Source organism: Takifugu flavidus, chromosome 8 (genome assembly GCF_003711565.1).
Source record: "Takifugu flavidus isolate HTHZ2018 chromosome 8, ASM371156v2, whole genome shotgun sequence".
In the NCBI taxonomy this organism is placed as follows: domain Eukaryota; kingdom Metazoa; phylum Chordata; class Actinopteri; order Tetraodontiformes; family Tetraodontidae; genus Takifugu; species Takifugu flavidus.
In genome coordinates, this window is record NC_079527.1 from 10405300 (window position 1) to 10428609 (window position 23310).

Consider the following 23310-nt stretch of genomic DNA (forward strand, 5'->3'; position numbering starts at 1 on the left):
TCCAACCTGCTTCGCACCTGACGTGACCTACAGCCACGCAGAGTGCGCTCGCACACCCCATTTGTCACCGCTTTTTGGTTTGCTGGGACGGGATTGACCGGGCAGCCGTGGAAATATGATTCTGAGCACGCATTGTTAACTCACTGGGGAGAGGCTTTTGCCAAATTCGATCAAAGCGTGTAACTGCGTCTTGAATGATGATCCGAAAACCCGAGGTCGTTTTTCACGGTGCAACCATGCCGCGTACCAAGACTCGTGTCTCTTCAATCAAAATAGAGGACATTGCTGTCAGTCTACTCTGAACACCACAACAATGCCACAGACCAACAGGGGATGCAGTTTTGGCAATGAAGTCACATTTAGTAAAATGCAGGGGGTGGGAGGTGGGGGGGCATGGCGCGTGCAGAGGGTTGGGTTAATATAGCCACTTGGAAGAGAGTCACTTTCTTCCCACGCTGTAGCTAACAGTTTGCTGCTCCATATGGAAGCAGGTGGGTAAGGAGGCCGTGAGTGGGCGACAGACGGGGGACCGAGTGGGCGGCGGGTCAGGGATGAACGAAACATCGGAATCTCCCAGAGAATGGTGGCTGAATGTGTGTAGGAAGGGAGCTGGTTAAAGTTTAACTAGCCCCATCCTGTTCCTCGCAACACCCCATCAGCCAGAAGGAGCTGGACCACAGCCTCCACCCCCACTGACCCCCACCCTGTTAGGGACAGAAGTGATGGATCGCCCCTGTCATTGTGCCCTATGAGCGGACCACTGCAAAGAGGGACCCAGACTCCTTGTTAATCTGACCCTCTGTGCCAGAGTGGACAACGCAACACATTATGACCCGCCACCCCCCACCCCATCTAAAAGTCAAAGGAGAACACATGGCATGTAAGTAAAGTCACCCGCCTACATATGAGCTATGCCTTTATATTTTCTCCCCTTTCCTTTTCAGTCAACCTACCCCCCAGCCCCCATAAGCCCCGGCTGGAATGCCTCAGAAGACGAGCGTGTTTTGACGAAGAGTCTTAAATGAAGAGAGAAAGTTGGAGGAGAGCGAGAAAAATGAGCAGCGGAGGAAAGAGACGAGGAGCAGCTGCGTGCGAGTGACAGGACGCGGTGCAGATGACTAATGGAGCTGGACGAGCCGGCGCTATTGACGAGTGATCAGTCATTTGCAGATGCCGTCATGGTGCCGAACCATGTGTTCAGATGCTTATTTATCTATTCTGTCTTGTCCCAGATAATTAGGTAAAAATGTCAAAAAACAGCATTTGTTTCATCCTAAAATGGAGTTCGTCTAGGACCTCTTTTTTAATATTCAAGCTATTAAAGGACATTTTTCTCAGGATGAAACTGCACTGAAAAGAAAGCACATGGAGCACGGAGACCTTGTCCAAGCAATGATAATGGATCCTTCAAAATTTTCTGGATTCAGATAATTACATAATAGGCAGTAGAAATGCTAGGTTACATAAAATAACCCCTTGGCCTTGGTCCATGGCAGATCGAGGGTCCAAGTCCCTACACAATATGGAATATCACCAAAATTCAATCATCTGGTCCTTGGCCTATGATCACCCTTTTCCTGAAAGTTTAATTAAAATCTGTTGATAAATGTTTATTTTGCTCAAGGATAAGCAGATAAATGCCAGCTATCACATAACCTTCGTGGTGGAGGAGAAAAGAACAATTGAGTTTCATTGTATGGCCCCAACTGAGTTGCTTTGATGTGTTGGACGTGAGAGATGTGTGTTTAGATAAAAGAAGAAAAAAATGGTCACAATTTGCAACGGTCCTCCCCTCAATTATTACCAGGCTCTCTCGAGATAAGGTGACAAATTTAATTTTATCGGTCTGTTAAGGAAACATGATGTCAGGGAAATGCTGCAGACCCATGCAAGGGACACGGGTCAAGGCGACCATTTCCAGGAGAAAACTCTCCGATCTGATTTCCTTCATCCCGTGGCGGTGGGGGTCAAAGATCTGCCCGTCTGTTTCTAAACTGGAGATGCTGGGTGTCAGTAGGTGAAAGGGAGAGGGGCAGCATACCGCCCGAGCCCGTGGATGTGGACGGATATGTGTGTGGGTGGAGGGGATTGACACACATGTGCTGCACCTCACTCAGCTGACTCTGAGAATATGTTTGCGTGGGACAAGTCCACCAAGACCAATCCATCAACCGGGTCCAAATACGCACTGCGCCGCTGTTGACATGGGGTTAACAACTTGACACTGACAGAGGTGGGCGAGGCCCGCGGCAGAATGGGCCCCTGACAGAGAGAGAGATGGATTGGACTGTGATCGACATTCAATTTGAATTATTGCAAATATTTCCATTTAGCGTAAAATCGTGCGTGTTATGAGCGCTGCCGGACAAGTGAGACTTTTTTTTAATGTTGTTTGCAGATGTAAAAACAAGTGCAATAGATCTCCTCAGGGCCTCGTTGGGGCTTCAGAACAGACAATCTTGACAAAGTCCCTGGCGGAGATAAGTTATGTTGGAGCTGTTTGTGAAGACCTGAAACTTCCTCTCAGTAACCAGCATGCATTATTACACACTAAACGTGCACTAATGTACATGTCATCAACCCTGTGGTGAGACAACGCACTAGAAAGTGATTTAAAACTTTATAGGGGCCATTGATTTTAAAAGTACCTTGTAGGCTATGAGGAAAAAGGCAGATCGCCAGCCGGCAAAGACTTGAGAATGCCAGGTGGAGGGCGGAGGCAAAGCGCAAGGGAAATGTAGCGTAATCCCAGACTCGGCCACGTTATCAGCTGGGCTTTTTAACACAGCGGCCTATTTAATTGCACTTAAAGCAGGATGGCAGAACATCAATCTTGATGAGTGGATCTGCATCGCAGTTCTCCCAGGCCAATCTATCACTATATCTGGCTCTGCCTCCGGGTAGATCTGCCCCCCCCACTGTGCATTTTGGTTGGTGTTGGTCCACTGCTGCTGCATGTAGGATTAATTTGTCATTACCTGTTTTGCTACTTTAAAATGAGCATCTTTGTTGTTGCACTTTGCAATAAATCAGTGAAACTACTAACTACGGTTGATGTCCGCTGCGCAGAGGAATCCAGGTTATGCCAGCAAGTCACATTTTATTCGGCTATTCCATGTGTTTTTCCTATTAAGAAGCATTATGATGGATTTGTTTGGTGCATTGAATGTAACTTTTGCTAAAAAAAAAAAACAATTTATGAGAAAACCTGCATCAACTCGCCACACCTCCCGGCACTGCTCCCTGCTGCTGTTGCAACTGGCCACCACTAAAGAGTGCCCTTTAAAACTGGCACACTTTCACATTTACTGGTAAAGTAAATGCAGAGGAAGTAGATGTGCGCATTAGGGCTTAAGCCAATAGTTTTGTGGTTAGAGAACAGTAACTACCTCCTGTGCAGTAAGAGTCTTGAACTCTCAGTGGCCAAGGAACACTTAAATACAGAGAGTGCTGGCTTCATGGAGGCCATAAAGCTTAAAGAGAACTTATCTTATGCTGAAAGCAAGGGACAGAGCCTACAGGGGAGTAATGATCCCCTAATGTGGTGGCCTTGCTCTCCTAACCTCTCCCACTCACGCATCGCCATCCCTCCTCCTGCTCCTACATTAGCGGGGATAATAAATGAGACTCCTGCATCACAAGCATAAACTTTTTATGACCCACCTAACCAGCCTTATCAAATGTGGATGTGATTACTCTGCCAGGTGACAGGCGGAGAGACGGATGGACAGGAAGGAGGAAACGCAGGTGGATTCCCAGAGTGGGAGGGGAATAATTATTTCATATTTTGGAGAGAAGGGAAGGATGAGCATGTTAAAAAATAAGGGAGAGGTGGTCTCTGAGTAAAGGACAGGAATAAAAAATGAGAGTAGAATGAGGGAGGTGAGAAGTGGGGGCCAGGGAAGTATCTTTGAGTGCTGCTGTGAATGGGCCCGTAAGATGGAGTGGACAGGCTGTATGGGCCTGGTGAAAGGCGCCTTTCTGCCCTACATGATAACTTTGATCCCTCCAGTTTCCACACACCAGTCAGCAATATTGTTCAGCAGCAGTTGGTTAATACATTAACTCAGTCCTGGTAAGTAGACAAGGGATGTGGGTACCCTAACCCCCCCTAGCTTATCTCTACAACTTCTCAAACTTCTGTCATGTCTTTAAATCTGAACTGTCTATGCAACTGTGGTGAGACTTTCAGCTTAGTTTATTCAAAGACAGACTGCAAAGGCCCTAGAAACACCTAACTCCTCCTGCCGTGCCGTGTTAGCTGCAAGATGGATCACGCGGATACATACTAAACATTTCTGACATGTAGTTTTTGTTCTGCCTCATTACCAAACAGCCCTGGCTATGAAGAGATCAGATTAAAGGTAATTAAAATGACAAAAAACACCATCATTCCTAATGCGGCTCTAATGACAGCCTAAGTGAATACCAGCCTCTCTGCCTCCCCCCAACCACCTCTGTTCCTCCCTCTGCTCATCCCTCTCGTCTCTCTCACAAGCTCAGCTGTGGTTACGGAATCATTAACCTGGCTCCGTGAGAAGGATGTGCTGACAGAACACTCTGCCATTGTGCTTCCTGTCATCTTCAGGAAATCGGGGCTTTCCCCTGCTGTCGAGGTAAAGCGCCGCCGCGTGATGAGCGATGCCAACCTTTTCCCTGCTTTTATTTTGGTTTCCAGTTCCTATATTTGCCTCTCTACTCTCTTTTTACCCATCAGCAACAACAAAGTTCCCATTGCTAAAGGACTCAGAACAGAAACTCAAAAGTGGAAAAATATTTATATAATTAGAATTATATGTATAATGTTATAATGTTCACACTGAACATTGCATATGAAACATGGGTAAACCAGTAAAAGTAGAACATCCCTAAAAACACCCAATAGTGGAACAAATCGCACACCTCTTTTTTTGACAACCCCATTCGGGTGCGCAGTGCCTTATAGGAATGACGGAGTGGACGTGTTCTGTAGTGAGCAGCGGAGACTTGACGTTTCCTTTACATGGCAGCTGCAAGGATGCGGTGATGTATCAGAGTCAGCAGAAGCATTGATCATTACCAGGGTTAATCATTGCAGTGGGAACCCAGAGGAGATGGAGGATGCCTGGGGAGAAGTAAGCCAGGAGAGTGGGCGGTTACACCGCAGGAGGCCTTGCAGGTCTACAGCAAAGGAATGCTTGCAGCAAGGCTAAACAACTTGTCCGCTTGTCCGAAATCTTATGATAACATGCTGGAGGTGTTCATACACCTTAATGCATGCCTGGGGGTAGGTGGGTGTTATGGGACCAGCAGTATCATCTGCTTAAATGGACCCTCCAAAATATGGGAAACGCCGGATTTGTGGAGCGTCTACTCAGCAGTACGGTGTCACTCCCCTGAGTTGGGGAGTTAATAATTCAAGTCAGAGATGAAATAAGAGGCCAGAGGCCTAAACGACAACACAGCCAGAGAGGGAGGTAGAGACCGGTGAAATTACGTCTAAAAGGGCGGGGACGAAGCAGCCGAATATGCCAGCGACATATTATGGCTCCCACCGTGATCACCTGTGACCTACTCCGACCACTCACATAAATGTGACAAATGTAATTTACCATCAGGGCAGCTGAGTTTATTTCACCAATATATTTGCTACACAATGCCTGTTACTTTGCTAGCAAACAGATGCTAATATAATATTGTATGCTGACAATAATGTGATTTACTTGATGCTTTCTTTGCAATAATGGCAGCAGCCCAAATTGGCGTCAGGTTGCATGCCAGTGATGCTGGCACACGTGCGTTATACTCGATACTGCTGGGTCAGCAAATATTGAGTACTATCAACTGGTAGAAGGTTTGAAGGCAGAGTCTGAAAGTAGGTAAAGCTCCACATGCGGATATATCTCAGGGTGGGTGTGTCTCAAATAGAGTAGAGGTATATAGCCAAAGCAGGATGTTTCTATAAGCCTTCTGGACAGATTCAATGGTCAGAGCTGGGACTCTACTGATTGGCAGCTGCTTCCATCTCGCCTCATTTCTGGCGTCCTGCCATCACCAGCGTGCAGCTGACATCAAAGTCCAGGATGTTCTCTGAGATAAGCATACGAGGGAATGACGGAAGCACGTGGACCTGGAAATAAGCAGTAGCAGAGATAAACACGCCCGCTCACTTTTCAGGCATGCACAGATACTTGAAGGAATGTCAGAAATGCCAAAAGGAAGGATGACGGACGCTGGTACTACAAAGAGGTCCGTCTCCTCCGACATCAGGGCAATAAAACTGTCACGTCAAACCAGGAATTTGCTGATGGCACACATGCATAGACTCAAGATGAGCGAGACAAAAGGGAATGTGCCAGATGAAGCCGTCACTTCTCCTTTTTAGCCCAGTTTTGTCCAGAGTCATCCCCCTTTCACCTCTCCTCTGCCCCGCCAACACTTGTCAAGGCGAGAGAGTCATTAATGTTTAGCTGGGGAGTGACGGCGGCGCTGACAAGACTCATCTGTCTAAGGAGACAAGATGAGAGAGAGGGACGGCGCATCAAAGGACGCCACTTAGAGAGTGAGATGGAGAAATGAGGCAGAGCGGAGGAAAACACGCCAGGCTGGACCGACGGGGAGGAGAGCCGTCTTTCTTTGGCGAAGTTAAAGGTTACGTCACCAAGGTGGGCTATGAAATGATGCTATTGTCATCCCCATCCTCCCCTCCTTTTCTATCCTTCCATCCATCCACCTACACAGCAGCCGTCTCTCCTCCCTCCTCCCCTCCTTCCAAGTGCTTGTCAGCAGTTTGATTCACTACCTGCGAGTTAGTTACTCATTGAGCCGAGGAGGGCCCATAGCCGGTGGAGGTGCATAGACAGGGGTGTATGGGCAGCCGCTGGTGTGGGGCGGGAGGGGGGACAGCTGTCTGATTGACAGATCTGCCTATGTCGTCCATTCCGTCCTGCAAAGACACGAGCACACAAAGCACAGGAAGTGGAGGGAGGTAAACAGCTTTGAATATGAATAGTACACTGCAGGGGCGGTTAATAATTGGGAAGTGTTGGATTATTAATCTGAGACAAGTCGGAGCGCAGTTTCCATGTAACAGTTTCAGAGAGGAGCAGAACGAGCATCCCCCCAAAAACCATTCAGAGGAAGTGAAGAGTCTTGGGATCAGCTTTTATTTAATAAAAAAAAAAAAAATGCAGAAATTCCGAATTGGAATAGGGAAAAGAGCCTGTTGCTGGTGTGTGATGGAATTTTATAATATGTCCCTTTTTCCCAACACAGAGAATTAATCCAATCATGTCAATGGCTGTTCAATACTCCCAAGGTCAGTGAATCCTGTCAGGATATTTCCTGAATCCAGATGCTTGGGGTTCAGTCTGAGCTGGGATACAAGTTAGGAATGATCTCCTTCAATGACTCTTTAACCACAAAGGTACTTTCAGGCTCAAATGATTGAAACATTGAGGTATTAAGGCTTTCTCAGGTTTTGGTACATTCTCCAGGATGGTGATATCATGATCATGAATGGATCTCCAGAGATCTTCCCAAGGTTTTCAGTCTCTTCCGTGAGCGCTTCCCGCCAACTCTCCGGATCCTCCAGAAGTTAATGGAGAGGGAGCTGTGACGACTTGAGCAAAGAGAACTGAGCCATTGTCTTCCAAATCAACTGTCAGTGTGTTTCTGCCGTCAGCACTTTGACTCACTACCTGCCTGGTTAATCATCGAGCCGCTCCGAGCCCGCGAGCCGCTGGAGGTGTATGGTCGGCTGCCACAGACCCCCGTCATCGCCACAACAGGACAACATTCTGATTGACAGATTAGCAAGCGCTGGCACTTTTATTTTCCAAAGAGAGATGAGGGGAGGTGGGAAACAGGGTGATGAAATGAGGCAGAGGGTGGGGGGTGTTGAAATGTTTGGAGCATATGGTCTCCTGCTGTTTGTGGTTATTCCTGTTATTATTGGCCTCACAAAACATCCAGGCTTCAAATTGTCTAAAAGATATGACGGTTGGACAAAATGATTCTGTTTGTGAAAGTGGAAGTGCCTCCCCTATTGGACAGTTTTGCTGCTGCAAGGACCCCCCCCCCCCGATGAGGTTATCCACAATCTAGTCTCCTGCCCCTCCTCTGATTCCCTCATGTGCTCCTGCTGAGGTTTGATTTCAAATAGAAAAATTAATGGGAGAATAATAGCTCGGGGCCCTGCTCTCTTCCACGCACACATCTCCGCTGGTCTACAGGGGTACCGCAGACGGGGAGGGGGACTCAAATTGAGATCCATTTGCCTCTTTTGGCTTGTTCCACTGCGCCGCAGACCCACACACACTTGGGGGACCCACGTCCGCCTTCATTTACACCTCAGAGAGCTCAACTTTCAAATATTAGTACAGTGGCGGGTGCGGGTTTCAAATATATAAATAAATAAAGAAATAAAGGAGGGGGAGACAATTTGCAATTCCCCTGATAGCTCGATCAGGGCATTTCATATTCATTTTCACTTCCAGGAGAATATTCCTGCAGAAACAGGGATTGTGGGAACATTTGCAGGGGCTTTTAGAGAGGTGGAATGTGGTCCGAGGAGTCACAGAAGGGTTTGGTCTCCAGAATGCTGCTTTTAATGGGCAGAATGGACACATACAGTGAAAACCAGTTCTGTGAGGACCTTTGGGTAAACACCAGTGTGGATACAGAAATGGATGCATGGACACACAGGAAAGATGCAGGTTCCCCTTAATTAAAGCAAAGTTAAGTTTAATGCTCTTGGGCTAGCAAAACAAGGAGAGTCTTTCTGGCTGATGTGTGTATTTGTGTGTGTGTGTGTGTGTCTGTGTGTGTGTGTGTGTGTGTGTGTGACTGGGGGGGTTAAAGACGGAAGAGGAGCTGGTGTAGAACCAGCATTGATGTGAGGGAAGCCCACCGGCGCTTTGTGTTCAAACATTTGCGAGGACCGACCTGCCCGCGCCGCCACGCCCGGGCAGCAGGATTCCCGAACTTCCTATTTCTCCTGACTTTGAGGAATTTTGCAGCGTGCAAACTCCCAGCGCTCTCCTCGCACGCCCCGCACCTCATCGCAGATACCTGCCTCAGCAGAAAAGAAGAAGAAAAACCCCACACAGACAGACCGAGAGGGAGAAGTTTTCCAGGCATCTGAGCACTTCCAGCCTCCTGTCAACCCCTGACTCACACGAGTTATAGCAGAGGTGCACCGGAAGTCTTTTTACAACCCTGATTCAAAGAATTGTCAGGTGTGTAAGAGCTGACACCCCCCCCCCCCCAGATGTTCCCACTGAGGTCAGATAGAGGTGTAGCGGCTGCACACATAACTCCCACCAATGTAGATGGACACATGGCTGCACCGGAACGCTCCTGTTCCACTGCAGGAAATTTACCATTTATGCAGAATATTTAAAAACATTTTTAATATTTCCTAAGAAACTACCCCTGGAAAAAAGTACCCAATAGAGGGGACCTGAGACCCAGGCTTTGAGTCTATGGAGCTAAAGGGTGAAACTAAATGTGGCGGCCACGCTGCAACAGATCCATTCAAAGTTAAAGAATCTAAGGTAAGATTATGATGGTGCAGGGGGCCGACAACTGAAACCTTCCCATGGACGTGGTCAGCATCATTTTAATCAATTTTCCTGAATTTTAGGTGCGTTGGAAACACAAACCACACAGATTACCTGCTAACTAAATTCCTGGTATAAAAGAGTCCTGGAAACGTTGGTGGAAATGAGGCCGATCTTTTCAAAATGTATTTATTTTATTTCTTACTAAATTAATATTGATCCTCTGTATATATCCACAGTATTCCTTTAAAGTTTCCATCTTTGGGCTTCTCCAGGAGAGAAGGCGCCATCCTTCAGGGCCTCGGACCAAGGGTGGGATTTCTACACTAGTGTGAAACCTCTGAGCTCCAACACCTGTGGGCTGCTGAATTTTTCCACTGGGCAGAAGTTTCTAGTACAACGAGGAGCGCTCAGGGTGTCACGGGTAGAATGATGGTGCAACACAGTTCTAAACCGAGCCGCCGTCGCTGCGCCTCTCACGCTTTGCCCCCTGGGCACGTGTCGCATTAATTGCTGCCTCCACAGAGCCTGCAGACTGCACACGCCATCCACGGCCCGCATCAAAGAAAGCACACGCTCAACTTTATGAAATTTTTATTCATTGTGTTCACTTCTCTTCCTTTTCCTATTCCCCACCTTGCCCCCCTTTCCCGTTTTCTTTTAGCTCTGCCACCAAACAGACAAGAAAGACTTCTCCCTCCCGTGTTTTTCGGCTCGACTTCCTTCCTGGCCGGAAGCGCTCCAGTATCTCGTTAGCTGTAGCATCTCTCCTCTGTCTGCCTGGAGCTAAACAACTGGGGACGAGAGGGAGGGAGAGATAAAAAAGAAAAGAAGAAAAGGGGGGGGGTTAGATCAAGAAGAGATGTGGGGAATGGCTCTCCACGGAGCAAGGTGAGGAACTGTAATATCATTTAACTACAGCAATTACAGATGCAGGAGCACACAAAGGAGAGAGGAGTTCCTCTCCCTGTGGATGGTGCTCAGCCCAGGCTCCAGCTTTCATCATTCGTCTCTCCAGATACAAGAACATGCAAAAACACCTTACAGGAGCATTGATCATGGGACACAATCCTCCTTTGAAACCTAATATTTGTTATTTTCTCTCACATTGTTTCATTTGGTGCCTAATTATGACAACTGAGCGAACCCGGAGCTTTAGTTGAAGCAGCCTGCACGTTACTTTTACTCTCTCTCTCTCTCTCACACACACACACACACACACACACTTGCTGAGGTCATCCATCAAACAAGCCAGTGTTATTTCTCCCCCACATGTCTCATACACACAGGTATAAATCACCACGCCTGATTTCTGGAGGCCGAGGTTTAAATAATTAAAGGGCTTTAATTTATCAGGATTTAGCACCGGCCAACAGTAGGTCTGACAATAGCCAGCCAGATATATCCAGAAAGTGCACACACAGAAAATCAATTTGCATTTTATTGAAGTGTACTACGAACATTGAGAGCCGAGTGTCACCAAGACTACACGGGAAGGCATCAGAGTTCAGCTTTTAAATCTTGGGTGACCTTTAAGGTTGACCTGTGAAGATTACAACACCTGATAAATCACAAATTAAAATGAAACATCAGCAGCTCTTAAGTCAAACAAAATGTCTGTCCTGCTATTTCAGAAAGCGTACAACCTTGCTTATTATTAGGTTATTTATTTTAACTGGCAGTGATGATAGCCATGAAAAACAAATAAACGTATTATATTTAGTCTAAACTGCAGCCGAGACTGCTTAGAGATTTGGAAGCAAAGTGAAATTTTAGTAGTGATTTTGCATGTTTTAAATGCTACATTTGAACAAACCAGAGCTTTAAAAGCCACTCCGACTCAAACGGCCCTGGAAAAATGAACTGTCTCGTCCGTCCTGTGAAAACGCGTGGAGCTCTACTGCCCCCGTGTGGACATAAATATCCTCAGAACTTACGAAAACAGGTTCGTGTATTTTGGGTCAATATTTACCAGAAGGTATGAATACACGAGAGATACTCGAGGGACAAACAGACATCTGTGTGCCGCCCTTTCCCCCTCCTTTCCCCTCAACCTCAGATCTCTCAACAGAAAGGACAGACGACAGAATAAAGGAAGCTCTTTCTTCCATTAATACACTTACATCTCATCTGCTTCCTGTAAGAAAAAACATGTCACACTCAGTCTTTATTATTGGTATTATTACAAACATACTTGAGTACTTCAGTTTGCCGCTAACGTTTAGCCACCTAGTGGTGAAACCCTTTAATAACATCAAGTATTAGCCACTGGAAGATTCAATAACAGTTTACACAGTTTGGTTTCCAGACACCATGTCACCAGTGGGGGGAAATATCAATAAGGTTCAACAGATATTCAACAAATGATCCAGACTACTGATATGACTAAGGGAGCATAAGAGATCATCACAGCAGGAACACAGCATCACCCAGAAGTTTGGAGGGCACAATATGCTTGAAAATAATCATATTGCAATATTCATTTGCTGAATAATCAACCTTAATGTGCCAAGAAGAATAATTCCCTGTAAAACTGGAGTTCAGTGATGGATCTCTTCACTGGCGTCCTTCTCCAGAACATTCTTCTTCTTCACACTTCAATTGTCCAGTAAGGAGCGCTGTAGAGCCTCCTGGATCATTGTGTGCTCATCTGTAGAGTAATCCTACGAGGACACGGGTATTGCTCGTCTTATTGATTTACAATAAAGAAGAGATGCATTTTAGAGTCTACTTACGACAAAAGTATCATATGAGAATGTGTGCCTGATCTTCAAGTGTTGGAAAAAGTCTGCACTCCTGTATTCAGGGTCTCCCCAGGGCATCGAGGCACAGATGGGACACACCTGGAATAAAGACAGCAGATTCAAATGTGGGCTCCTTATGGAGTGGATGCACTGAGTGAATTTCCTACCACTTGGCGTGCATCTCGAGCATGATGGGAGGTGCAGTGTTCGATCAAGCCGTCCTGATCGAGGTTCGGGCAGTTGCAGTACGGGCAGGTGAAGGTGTAGCGATTCGGCACCGAGCTGAGGAAAACAAAAGGTGTCAGGCTGAACTGGGCAAAACTGAGTCATAAATGCAGAAACTGTACGAGTATCTTGACACTGAATATTAAAATATCAACGTTTGGGGCCCCCTACAAAGCAAAGCACCAACCTGTCTGGTTAAAATGTGTGCGAACAGTTTGGATCTATGGACTTCAGGTCTAAAGACTTATTTCCATTTCTTCTGACAGCAGGCAAATCAATCAAGAAACAGCGATGAGTCAGCCCATTTTATAACGCTGTCTTCAACACGGCTGACAGATGAGCGATTGGCCTTGAACCATGTGCCAACAGTTCATATCGCCACAGGCTCAGATGCCAGCCCATAAAGTTACTTTAACAAAGTTTACCTTATGATGGCTGGCTGATTCTGCGCAGAAGTTCTTACTCCTTCCTCGATGTATTCCTGGTATTTTGAACAGGCAGCTGTGTGGCTTCTCATCTGAGAAAGGCCAACCTGAATATTGAGGCAACACATGTCGGTTACACTCTGTATCAGGACACACTTTACGCCAGCAGTAGTGACAATTGCAGATCATATGCCAAAGGGATCCAGATCACTTCCAGACAGAACCAGTGAGTTTTAATCAATGGACACACCTGTGTCCCACACCCTTTGCAAGATGCCATTGATGACTGAATAAGAGCCTCCAGCTTAGCAGCTTTTGTCCACTGACCCAGCCCGGTCCGGCATACAGCACACACTGGCTTCTGTGGACGCAAACACTCCTGCAAACAACTCTGACAAAACCTGACAAGAGAAACAGAAAAAATAAAAAAAAATATATATATATATAACAATTACAAGGAAACCAAACCATCGACTATTAAACAATTGATTCAAGTGCAGTCAAAACGAATAAAACAACTATTAACTCTCCTGAAACTCAAAGGACATAGCATTAAAACGCCCAAAAGTCCCTAAACCAGCTTCCTGTAAATCCAAAATAAGGTCACCGCCTCTAGAGGGCGGGAGAGTTTGTAGTCTTTTACAGCTGAAGAACGAGAGAAAACAATTGTAATTGAAACTACAACTCCCAGGCGAGGACGACTCTTTGATGTAAACAAAACTGAAACCGATCTAGCAAGCGACTTTTTTTGCAGATATTCAAGTAAAATAAATGAAAACGCTGGGTCATGACAGATACCGTCAAGCACAAGGGCGATGTTCCGTGTCTCGGGCAGCTCGACGTGCTCAAAATGAGGATTTTCTTCCCCCCTCTCGTTTATTGTGTGAACGGAGTCGCTAGTAGCAGACGGTGGCGGAGGCGAGACAACAGAAATAAGACAGAATACTCACGTATGGCCGCATTGTGTCGTTACGGGACTCTCGAAAATTTCTAGGCAAACTGGACACACGAACTCTGACACGTCGCCGCTCCCGTCAGAAGCGGCTTTTTTGTGCTGTGCTGCGCTAAATCCTCCAAGCATCGCCATTTCTTTTCTTTTCGGACTCGGTCCTCCTGTGACGACGTCACCAGGTCCTGCGCCTTCTCACGCGCGAGGGCGGAGTTATCGCTGACAGTCCAACACATGATGGTGTTTTTAAAGAGGGGGGAAAAAATCCCATTTTGGATTAAACATAGACTAACTGGGATGATATAGTCAGAATATGCAACGAGACTAAGCATGGTAGCCCGCACGAAAAGGAACCTTTCTTTTTCAATGTTGTAATTACTGCTAATGTCGGCCGTAAATCGCAGTGAGCGAGTGAGATGTGGTCTCAAAATCGTGTGAAATTATTTAAATGAAAAGTGTTCTATAGCCTAGTGGACTTTATAGATGCTGCGTATGCAGTTAAAAATTGCATTTGAATTGTATTTGTGAAAGGATTATATGCACAGAAGCCCTGAAATTTGTGACGTTGCTTTTTTTTCCGATACTCTCTCCTTCTCCCCAACAGCACGTGGGCCTCTGATGAACTGTCAGACGTGTGCGCATGCGCGGCAGGACGGTGGGAATTTCCTACAGCTGAGGCGTAGCTAGCTGCGGCTAGAATGTATTAGAGGTAAGATTTTCGGCTTGTGGTGTTTTTATTCAAATGAGTTTTTTTCAGCTGGTGTTGGATATCCGGTGGTCACAACGAGGAGTCTAAAATTGCGACGTGTGCCGTAAAATCACTGCAAAATTTTCACAAAAGATTACAATCTAGCGATTGACCGCCCTGCTAGCTGAAGCAATTGTTAGCTGGCCAGCTGCGCTGAAATGGGCGTTCACTGCTCTGCTAATATACTCGTTTAACCGAGGATGGAAAGTGACACCATCGTGTTTCTTCGAGTTGGAGGCTCGTCTGTCAGTGATCTATGAGGTGTCGCCTGATATTTTTTTCAGCGCTGGTCGTGACGGGCTTGTGTTGCAGTGGATGCGCAGTAGTAATGCACGGGGATGTTGTTAGCAGACATGTAGCTACTGCTCGCTAAACGAATGATTGCTAAGGCAATGATGTGTGAGAAATCAGTCAGCTCACATTTGATCAATCGGGTAAATATTGGTGATCGTAGTCGTGCATATACGCCTATCCATACATGTGTATCTGTCCGGAATGCAGTTGGAGATGAGCACATTTGACCCAAGATGGACTTCACGAATGTAGTTCGCTCGTCAAGTCTGATTCGCGAGTAGGGTTATGTAGCATGTAAATCCTCGGTTCACTGTGCGTTTTTATTGTGCATGTCACGTATTGTTACACCAATAGAGCCTAACGGTTACAGGCCTGGTATTAAATAGCCCACACACTGCGCCCTCACCTCGTCCCACTCGGAGCACAGGCTCCATTTCTCTAACCAGTGATGCATAAACACCTTCTGTTTCACATGGCTGAGGTTTTTAAACCACCCACGACGATTATGCAAGCAATTAGTTTGCGTTTAGATAATTGTAAAAAGATCCCAATAAATGAGAGAGTCACAAGAACTTTGATTCAGGTTTCCTTATTTGTGTCTTTCCTCAAACCTCTGTTGTCGTTACAGCTCGAGAACACAGAAGAATGGACTGTGAAAGTGAGTGTGAGATGGGTGACCTCAATACCAGCTCCTGCTGAAAGTGAACCAGCGTGTGAAGTAACAGCTCTTCCTGACCTCATCTTACACGACATTATCTTCTTGTTCTGGAACAAGTAGGGCTTTGAGTCCGTAGAGATGCCTGTACGAAGGCATCCTAATAGGCTGCAGCCTACCGATGCCAACTGAGAGTGCCCGTCAGCTGCATCCCTTTTTTCGAAAATGTTCTATTAATTGGACAGGAAGCCTCATTCCTCACCCACCTCTGCAGAATGCTATTAACCCTGAGAGCATGCACGTATACAGTGAATCATGATGACCGAAAATGGTGCTCGAATGTGACACGCCGGTGCAGGAAATGTTAAAAAAAAGGCAAGGCTCTCTCAAAAAGTGTAACGGCTAGCTGCTGCCTACAATGGATGCTAAGTTAAAAGAGGACCTGTTTCGGAGGTACGTGACGGCCTTGGAGAAGCGTCTGGAGGAGGATCACTCGAGGATGGGGATTACTCCCGATGGGGACAGAGGGAGACGCAAGGACAGCGAGGCCCTGCTCTCCACAGCCACGGCTCTGCTGGGGGCGTACCAGCCAGACCCAGGACAGCGGTTCCGGATGGTGAATTTCTACGAAGTGGTGGAGAACTGTCTCCGTTGCCAGAGAGGAAGCAACCTGAGGAGCCTGGAGAAAGCCTTCCACACACTGGAGGTCATCTGCACCAACCTCTTGCTGTTCCCCTGGAAGAAAGAGTTCAGATGTATAAAGGTGAGTTGGTTTATTGCGAAGACTGTCAGTGTTTCAAATCTGAATTTTAAAGAATGTCAACGGTGTTTCGACACAGTTTTTGTGTTGGGACACTAATGGGGTTCCTGTCATTCCTGTTGCAGACCTTCACTGGCCCGTATGTGTACTATCTGAAGTCTGCCATTCCTGATGCTGACCTGCGACCTCTAATGCGCACCATCGGCTACACCTGCGATCACGACGCGCAGTTCCGTCTGCAGGAGCATCCTGGGGGAACGCATCATCTCCGTCAGTTGGCGTTTGAGCTGTTCCTGGCCCAGGCGGAGTGCCGTCTCCTCGGTGAGGTGGTGGCACTGGCTCGCGGTTCGGCCTCGGAGCTGGAAGCCCTGGAGCTCCGCAGAGGTTGCAGAGACGACGCGGCTGGCTGCGCAGAGGCGCTCCGCAGGCGCGACAGTCTCGGGGCAGACATGGCCCGGCTCTCCGTGAGGCCGCTGGATATCGAGAGGCCTCACGGCCACCACCTGAGGAGAGGCAGCCGACCGTCTAAGTCCGTGGACGTTACCGATGGGGCCGGCCACTGGCACGCAGCCGTCAACAAGCCGGTGCTGAAGGCTTCGCTGAGTCTGAGGAAGGAGCCTCTGTTTGTGGACACGGAGGAGGATATGAAGGATGAGATCATCAGGCCCAGCCCGTCGGCGTCCCTCTTCTCCGTGGCAGCGCCGCCGTCCCACAGCACCATCGCCGATTTCTTTCCGATTCAGTCGCCTCCCCCAGCCGAAGCGTACACGTCGTACCACTCTTTGGATGAGATTGACTTGTACACAGAGAGGGGGGTGACGGGAGGGAGGCAGACCCCCTCCCGTCCTCCGTCAAGGGAGCCCCGTGAAGCGAGGGATGGGTGGCTGCTCAAAGCCCACGGCAGCGTGAAGTGTCAGGGCTGCGGTCTGGGCTGCTCGTCCGTGGCGTCCTGCCAGAGATGCGAGGTGATCCTCTGTCCCGCCTGCCACGACGTGGACCCCTCCCCCTGCTGCGGCCTCCAGGATTACCACCTCAAAACGCCAAGACCCCTGGATGGTTACATCCCCGTCAAGGAGAAGCTCTCGGTCTACTCCAACGCTCACTCCCACCTCCACCCACACCCCCTCACGCTGACCCACTCCCACTCTCACCCCCACCCACACCCCCAGCTGGTGGAGAAGCCCCTCATGTCCACCAAGCTGTTTTCGAGCAAGTCCATCGCCCTGACGACACCAAAGGGAGGCAGCAGCGATCGAATGAACCTGGGGGGGTCGCGCTGCGGGTTTTGCAACAAGCCGGGCGCGTCGCACACGTGCGTGAACTGCTCCAAGGTGTCATGTGACTCGTGCATGAGCTTATATGCAAAGGATATGTGCACGCGGAAGAATCCACAGCACAGCTTCGTGCCCAACCATCAGCTCAACTTCAAATCCGGCACCATGTCCCACCTGGTGTACCGGTGAACCCGGCAGATAAGACGTGCGTCCCGTCCCGCTCATCTCCTCTCTTTAGTCTTGCACTATTGCGTCAGCCCCGGTCCCGCGTTAACGATTCATGCACCGTCGTCTCACCATCAGCAGGGCCCTGGAAGGAACGCAGAGAGCCATATCGCCCGCCCACATCTCTCTCCCCTGTGCAGGCTCTTGGTATATTTTTTCTTTCTTGCTCTGCCCCCCACCCCCTTTGACCCTGCTACCTGCTCTGGAGTAGTCACGTGATGTTGTAGCAGTTCCCAAATTCCTCAAATTTCATCCCACCTGAAAGGGAAACATGAAGAGTCCCTTCGACATGATCGTGAACTTTCCACTCGCATCTAAGCTAAAATCCCCTCTAATATATAAGTATATATACAGTATATATGTACGTGAGTGTGTGTAGAAAAGATCTCTAAGCTTGCGTTGTGACAAAGGAAATCTTTAAAAACTTGAAAAAAGAGAAAACGTACACTGGAAGTGAACGAGTCAATAGTATATTTTTATTTGAAACTCTATTCTCTAGAGAGATGTTAAGCGGGCAGGTTTGCGGGGTTTGAACCCGTGCAGTCGTGGGGGGGGGGAAGGGAAATCCTGAAACAGATGCCATATATTCTCTCTGAATGACGTGTCTTGTAAAAAGACTTTTTTTTTTTTTTTCCTGGCGAAACAACCGAGGTTGAAATGCTGCTGTGGACGCGTGGCACTGATCCGTCGACATATCCGACCCCCCTTCCCGTTCTTTCTCATCACACTACCATATTCCGCATCGTCGTGGTGCGCCTTGTATTATGACCCCCCCCCCCACTTCAGGTGTCCCCTGCTGGGCCCGATATCAGGCGATCGAGGCTCTTTGACAGCTCTTTGAGTCTGTCCAACGCAAACTGACAGTTTGAAAGAATAATCAGACCTGGATTCCGTCTACCTCAAAGTCTTCGGCGTTTAGATCCAGACCGAGCGTGGTTTGAAATGAGCCCCGACTAGAGTAACTGCATGTTTCCAAATGTCTGTTTACAGTCAGCTGATCAGCAGAGGTGTTCGATTTTGTGACGAATCTCTTTCAGAACTACGACTAAATCAACAAAACAGCCTCGCGACACCATCCCAACTCTGCGGTCAGCTTTGATTTCCAGACGAAAAAGACGAACAATACAGTGAATTCCAGGGGTTGGACCCAAAGGGCTGATTTGAAATCACTTTCATATTTAAATAAATTGAGCGTGGGTTATTTAAAAAGTCCACCTGGGCATCTGAACCTTCATGGTCCGTCTGGAATAACCTGTAAATGCCTTAAAAATGTTCTACAGTCTTATCGTATATATATTTTTAATTTATTTATTGTCTTTTACGTCACTCCAGGTAAAGAAGTGAACCTATATTCTCCAGACTGCATGATCTACTGTATGTAAATAGCTTGAAGGATAAAAGCTGAGGAAAGACTTGGTAAAAATCCAAACCTAATCACACCATTCAGCAGTCATTCAGCTTGGAAATGTTTTGACTCTGTTTATCTGCTGAAGGGGTTCACGTCTGATAACCACACGATGCTCAGAAGTGATGTCAAGCTTTAGTTCATTCCGTCCCCTTTTAAGTCTTCTCATTTTATCGTTCGATGTGCTAAAACGACACAACGAAGGGACGTTCCAACACCGTCTTCATGCGTCTTGAAGGTTTTAGTCCGTAATGAAAGGAGGCGTGTGTGTGTTCTCGGCTATTTTGCCTTTATTGTTAAAATATTTTGTCACTCGTTCCATTTTTTTTTTAGCCTGCTCATTAATCATACCAGCAACAATTTCCTAAAGTTTTGAGCCATGTTTCCACATTGAACATTTTTGCCATGAAGAACAAAGAAAATCAGCGTACCTGTGTGGTTTTGCTAACGTTTAGCCTCGCGTCTGTTTGCGAAAGCTGGCTGCGGACGTGGGTTTGACCTGGATCAGCTGACTTAAGGGCTAAAACGTCTTCAGAGCCACTCTTTTGTTTTGATTTAGTCTCGCGGAACACATTGAGCCATCTGAACGTGATTATTTGACCTTCAGCAGACTCTCGGTGTTTCCTTCACTGGTGTTAACCCTAGTGGGGCAGCCCCCTTTGGAGAAAACAAAAACAAAACCCTTTCCTCACGCTTACTTGGCACACACTGGACAAGGCCCAGGAAACTCATCAAGACATGAACAGACCTTTATCCACTGTCTCCCTCTCTTCCTTCCTGGGGAATATTGCACAAAGTTCACGTGAAGGGGAAATGAACTCGCCGTCAGTTACACGGGGTGAAAATGGGACCTGGCCAAAATGATCAATTAGTGAGTGGAAGGAACTAATATATAAATATATACATATGTGAAATGAGATGATTTTCTAAAATAATTTAAAGAATAAAATTCTGGGAAACAAAGGGTTGTTTCTGCTTGTGTGGTACTCATTTGACATGCCATTTTTCTGCCTCATTAATACCCTTACATTGTATTTTCTGAGAGCTTTGTAAAGTACAAATTCGGAAATTTCCATTAAAAACTGGCTTCTGTTGGAGGATGTAGTTGGAATTTACACACCACCTCCCCTGCATGGCTTGTAGTTATTCCACATGACCAGCAGATGGTGCCACATACACAGGAAGGTATGGAAACATCTGTCTAATTGATAACATAATTTATTAAAGATGTTCAGTATTCAACCAAGTAACATTTTAATGGTGATCTTATTGAATTTATTGTTTATCTGTTTCTTGTGTAAATTTAAATGTTACTTACAAGTCATGTCTTTGATCTCAGAACTAAGTGAAATATAAAAAAAACTCAATTTACCAGTCATTGCCGAGTGGGTCAACGTGGCAGAAGAGGGTGTGTAAATAGTAAATCTCCAGATGACAATATTTACAGTTTTAAACAGTTATTTTAATCATCAGATCAGTGGCAGTTCTGTTATAAATAAATTAATATGAGAACTGGTGCAACTATGATTCAAAAAGGGGGAGAAGGCTGCAGGAACGTGAGCCTCTCCTCTGGGTCATGTGGTGCTGACTAACAGTCTTTATCAGCCCCGGGGGGGGGCAAACACACTGAGTAAAGAACATTAACACTCAGCGGGAGAAAGATGGAGACTGACTGCATGACAGGATATATCCCGCATTTGATAAATCACATCAAGCTACAGTTTAATTGAGTTTTCCTTTTTCTAGCCATCTTTTCTGGTCACAGCCCAGAACTGATTAGGCCAATGTCTGGATACGGGGGAACCAATTTAGCCAACAAATGAGGATTGTGCTCCCAAATTACAAAATTAATTTATCCCACCACGCTGCTCTGCTTCAGATGTGTTTGGGAGGTTGAGGCCAAACGTTGAGATCCAGATTTTCAGCCCCTGCATGAATATGTGTTAAAGAAATAATGTAAGAAAATGAACAAATAAACCAGGCACTGCGGGAGCAGCGCGGTGACCCGAGGGGTTCTTTATGTAGACCTCTCAGACTTTTACTGGATTAAATGAATATAACCACTTCATTTCGAAGCTTTCTCTCCTTGTCCTCCCTCTCACATCGCTAAATGAAGATCTTGAATGAATGTTTTCTTCACCTTTGACCTCTGGAGCGCTCACAAAAGCACTTCACTACTACACTTTCAAGATAGAAGATAACAAACTGGCTTAGAATTCAGAAAGAGGTGCTTTTAATAGAGTGATCACAAGGCTCTGAAGGAACTTCCTGGAACATGTTACTCACGTCAGCACCTTAATGTTCTAAACGAATTAGGCACTGTAAATTAGGTTACCATGAACCATAAAAAGTGGGGAAACGACCTTAAAAACAACCAAGAAGAACAGTTTCTTTGAAAGCAGATGGTTCCACCTTCACACGTGTGAAACCTGAACCTTTAAAACAGCAAAGCCAAGAACTATGGTTATTATTCCAAAACTGGAGGCTGTAGTCGCTCCGAACTGTTACTGAATTAGATGGAGAGACGTCGAGGGGATGTCCCTTCATCTCTTCATCTTCATCATTCATCTGTCGATCAGAGGATGGAAGCTGTTACTGTAGCGCTGTGGAAACGGAGGAACACAACAACCTTTCTGGCATCACTGTTTCTCTACTCATGCCTTTAATGTTCTTTTCTGCTTTCACCCACATTCAGGTCCAGGAGGTCTAGACTGTGCCCCTCCCAGCCAGCTCCTCCATCACAACGCCCCACCTTTACATGGGATTTGTAGTCCCTACAGGATGTCCTCAATATGTCCTCCCAACCAGACATTTTAATCAAATGGCCAAACACTGCCCTTATCCAACCGCCCCCCTCAGGGTGGGGAGGTATTTGTGATCATATTTTTTGGCTACCAACCACAGCACATGATGAAGATGAGTGTCGGGATGCGAGTTGATCAATAAACTCTTCTAGCTCGGTTCCATCTTTACCACAACAGATCGATGCAGCATCTGAAACCCCGTGGGGGCTGCACCGACCCGTCTGTCACACATCTCCCAGTCTTCAATCACAGGAACAAGACCCCGGGATCCTTGCCCCCCTTCCCTTTGACATGGAGGCGTTGCTCTTCATCCCGGGAGCTTCACACTCGGGTATTCAGTCCTGAAGGTCACCGTCTGATCTTTATTCATATAGTATCTGTTACAACAGTTCCGTCTTTCAACAGGAAATCACCTTGAGCAGGACCAGGCTCATATGAAGAGAGCCTTCTGCTGATGGACAGAGGGTTGAAGGAGGAAGAGAAGGGGAGCTAGGTCAGGAAGAAGAGGAGAATAGACACTTACAGCATACATGCACCCAAGTAGGGTACAGAGGTCATCCAGCGTCCCAGAAATCCACATCCTTCCTCTTGAATCTGAGGGCCGACTGACGAACCAGCGTTCCTCTCCAGCGGCCTGGTGGACCTCTCCGGGAAGGCTGAGGCAGGATGCCTCCATAGATGGAGCAGTCTCTCTGCTCCCCTCCCTTCCCCTCTGCTCAATGCTGCAGAAGCGTGGCAGCCAGGAACCCACCCACAACCTCCACCTTCCCGGCCCAGGTCAGTGCTCTTGTAGGACTCACCAGCTGTCTCAGAATCATCGCTCAGCTGTGTTCGGAATTAGTTTTTGGAGTTGACTAATCTCCCTCTAAAGCTATGGGGCCTTTCCCCAGGAGCCATATTAGCAGGAATGTGCTCAGCACCTGGTGCTCCGGTGTCTCCAGTTTGTCCCGTTTCATCCACCACTTGGTTGCCTGGAGAAGTCAAATGCCTCCACCTTCCCACCTGCCTTTACCTCCCGAGGAGAGCTGAAACTTTTAACATTTTTCATGAATAATATTCAATATTCATTGTTTTTTAAGAACCAGACTTTGCCAACTTCACTTTCTGTCACGAAAAGTGACAAAAAGCTTTAAAAAAAAAAAAAAAAAACTCGGATGATTAATTACCCCACAAAGCTTTTGACATTGTTGGTTAAGCTAATTAACTGTCAATAATCCATCGCTAAAGCCAGAATAATATTGTTCCGAAATGATTTAGTAA

General features: G+C 46.8%; 2 protein-coding genes across 3 annotated transcripts; one reads left to right on the forward strand and one right to left on the reverse strand.

Moving 5' to 3' along the window:
* Window positions 1-10965: 10965 nt before the first annotated feature.
* Window positions 10966-14084, reverse strand: rnf114 (ring finger protein 114). Its single transcript, XM_057039910.1, has 6 exons — window positions 13887-14084; window positions 13187-13337; window positions 12937-13043; window positions 12454-12568; window positions 12278-12385; window positions 10966-12205 (listed from the first exon to the last, which is right to left on the reverse strand). Exons 1-6 carry the CDS (start codon window positions 14021-14023, stop codon window positions 12140-12142), a joined length of 684 nt encoding a protein of 227 aa, XP_056895890.1. The 5' UTR covers window positions 14024-14084; the 3' UTR covers window positions 10966-12139.
* A 152-nt stretch (window positions 14085-14236) lies between these two features.
* Window positions 14237-20343, forward strand: spata2 (spermatogenesis associated 2). 2 transcript variants are annotated; one of them, XM_057039896.1, is made up of 3 exons: window positions 14237-14594; window positions 15556-16345; window positions 16468-20343. In XM_057039896.1, exons 2-3 carry the CDS (start codon window positions 16001-16003, stop codon window positions 17803-17805), a joined length of 1683 nt encoding a protein of 560 aa, XP_056895876.1. In that variant the 5' UTR covers window positions 14237-14594; window positions 15556-16000; the 3' UTR covers window positions 17806-20343. The 2 variants fall into 2 exon arrangements, with proteins under 2 accessions (XP_056895876.1, XP_056895877.1); XM_057039897.1 differs by lacking the exon at window positions 14237-14594 and having other exon boundaries at window positions 16207-16345; window positions 16422-20343.
* The last annotated feature ends 2967 nt before the right edge of the window (window positions 20344-23310 follow it).

What these genes read in the sequence shown, in the direction of transcription:
- rnf114 (XM_057039910.1), bottom strand. Translation starts at nt 14,023, where the DNA reads ATGGCGATGCTTGGAGGATTTAGCGCAGCACAGCACAAAAAAGCCGCT. An exon ending in GCAAAGGGTGTGGGACACAG is followed by an intron (nt 13,044 to 13,186) that starts GTGTGTCCATTG and finishes CTCAATATTCAG; the next exon opens with GTTGGCCTTTCTCAGATGAG. An exon ending in TCTCATATGATACTTTTGTC is followed by an intron (nt 12,206 to 12,277) that starts GTAAGTAGACTC and finishes GTGTCCTCGTAG; the next exon opens with GATTACTCTACAGATGAGCA.
- spata2 (XM_057039896.1), top strand. Translation starts at nt 16,001, where the DNA reads ATGGATGCTAAGTTAAAAGAGGACCTGTTTCGGAGGTACGTGACGGCC. An exon ending in AAGAGTTCAGATGTATAAAG is followed by an intron (nt 16,346 to 16,467) that starts GTGAGTTGGTTT and finishes TTCCTGTTGCAG; the next exon opens with ACCTTCACTGGCCCGTATGT.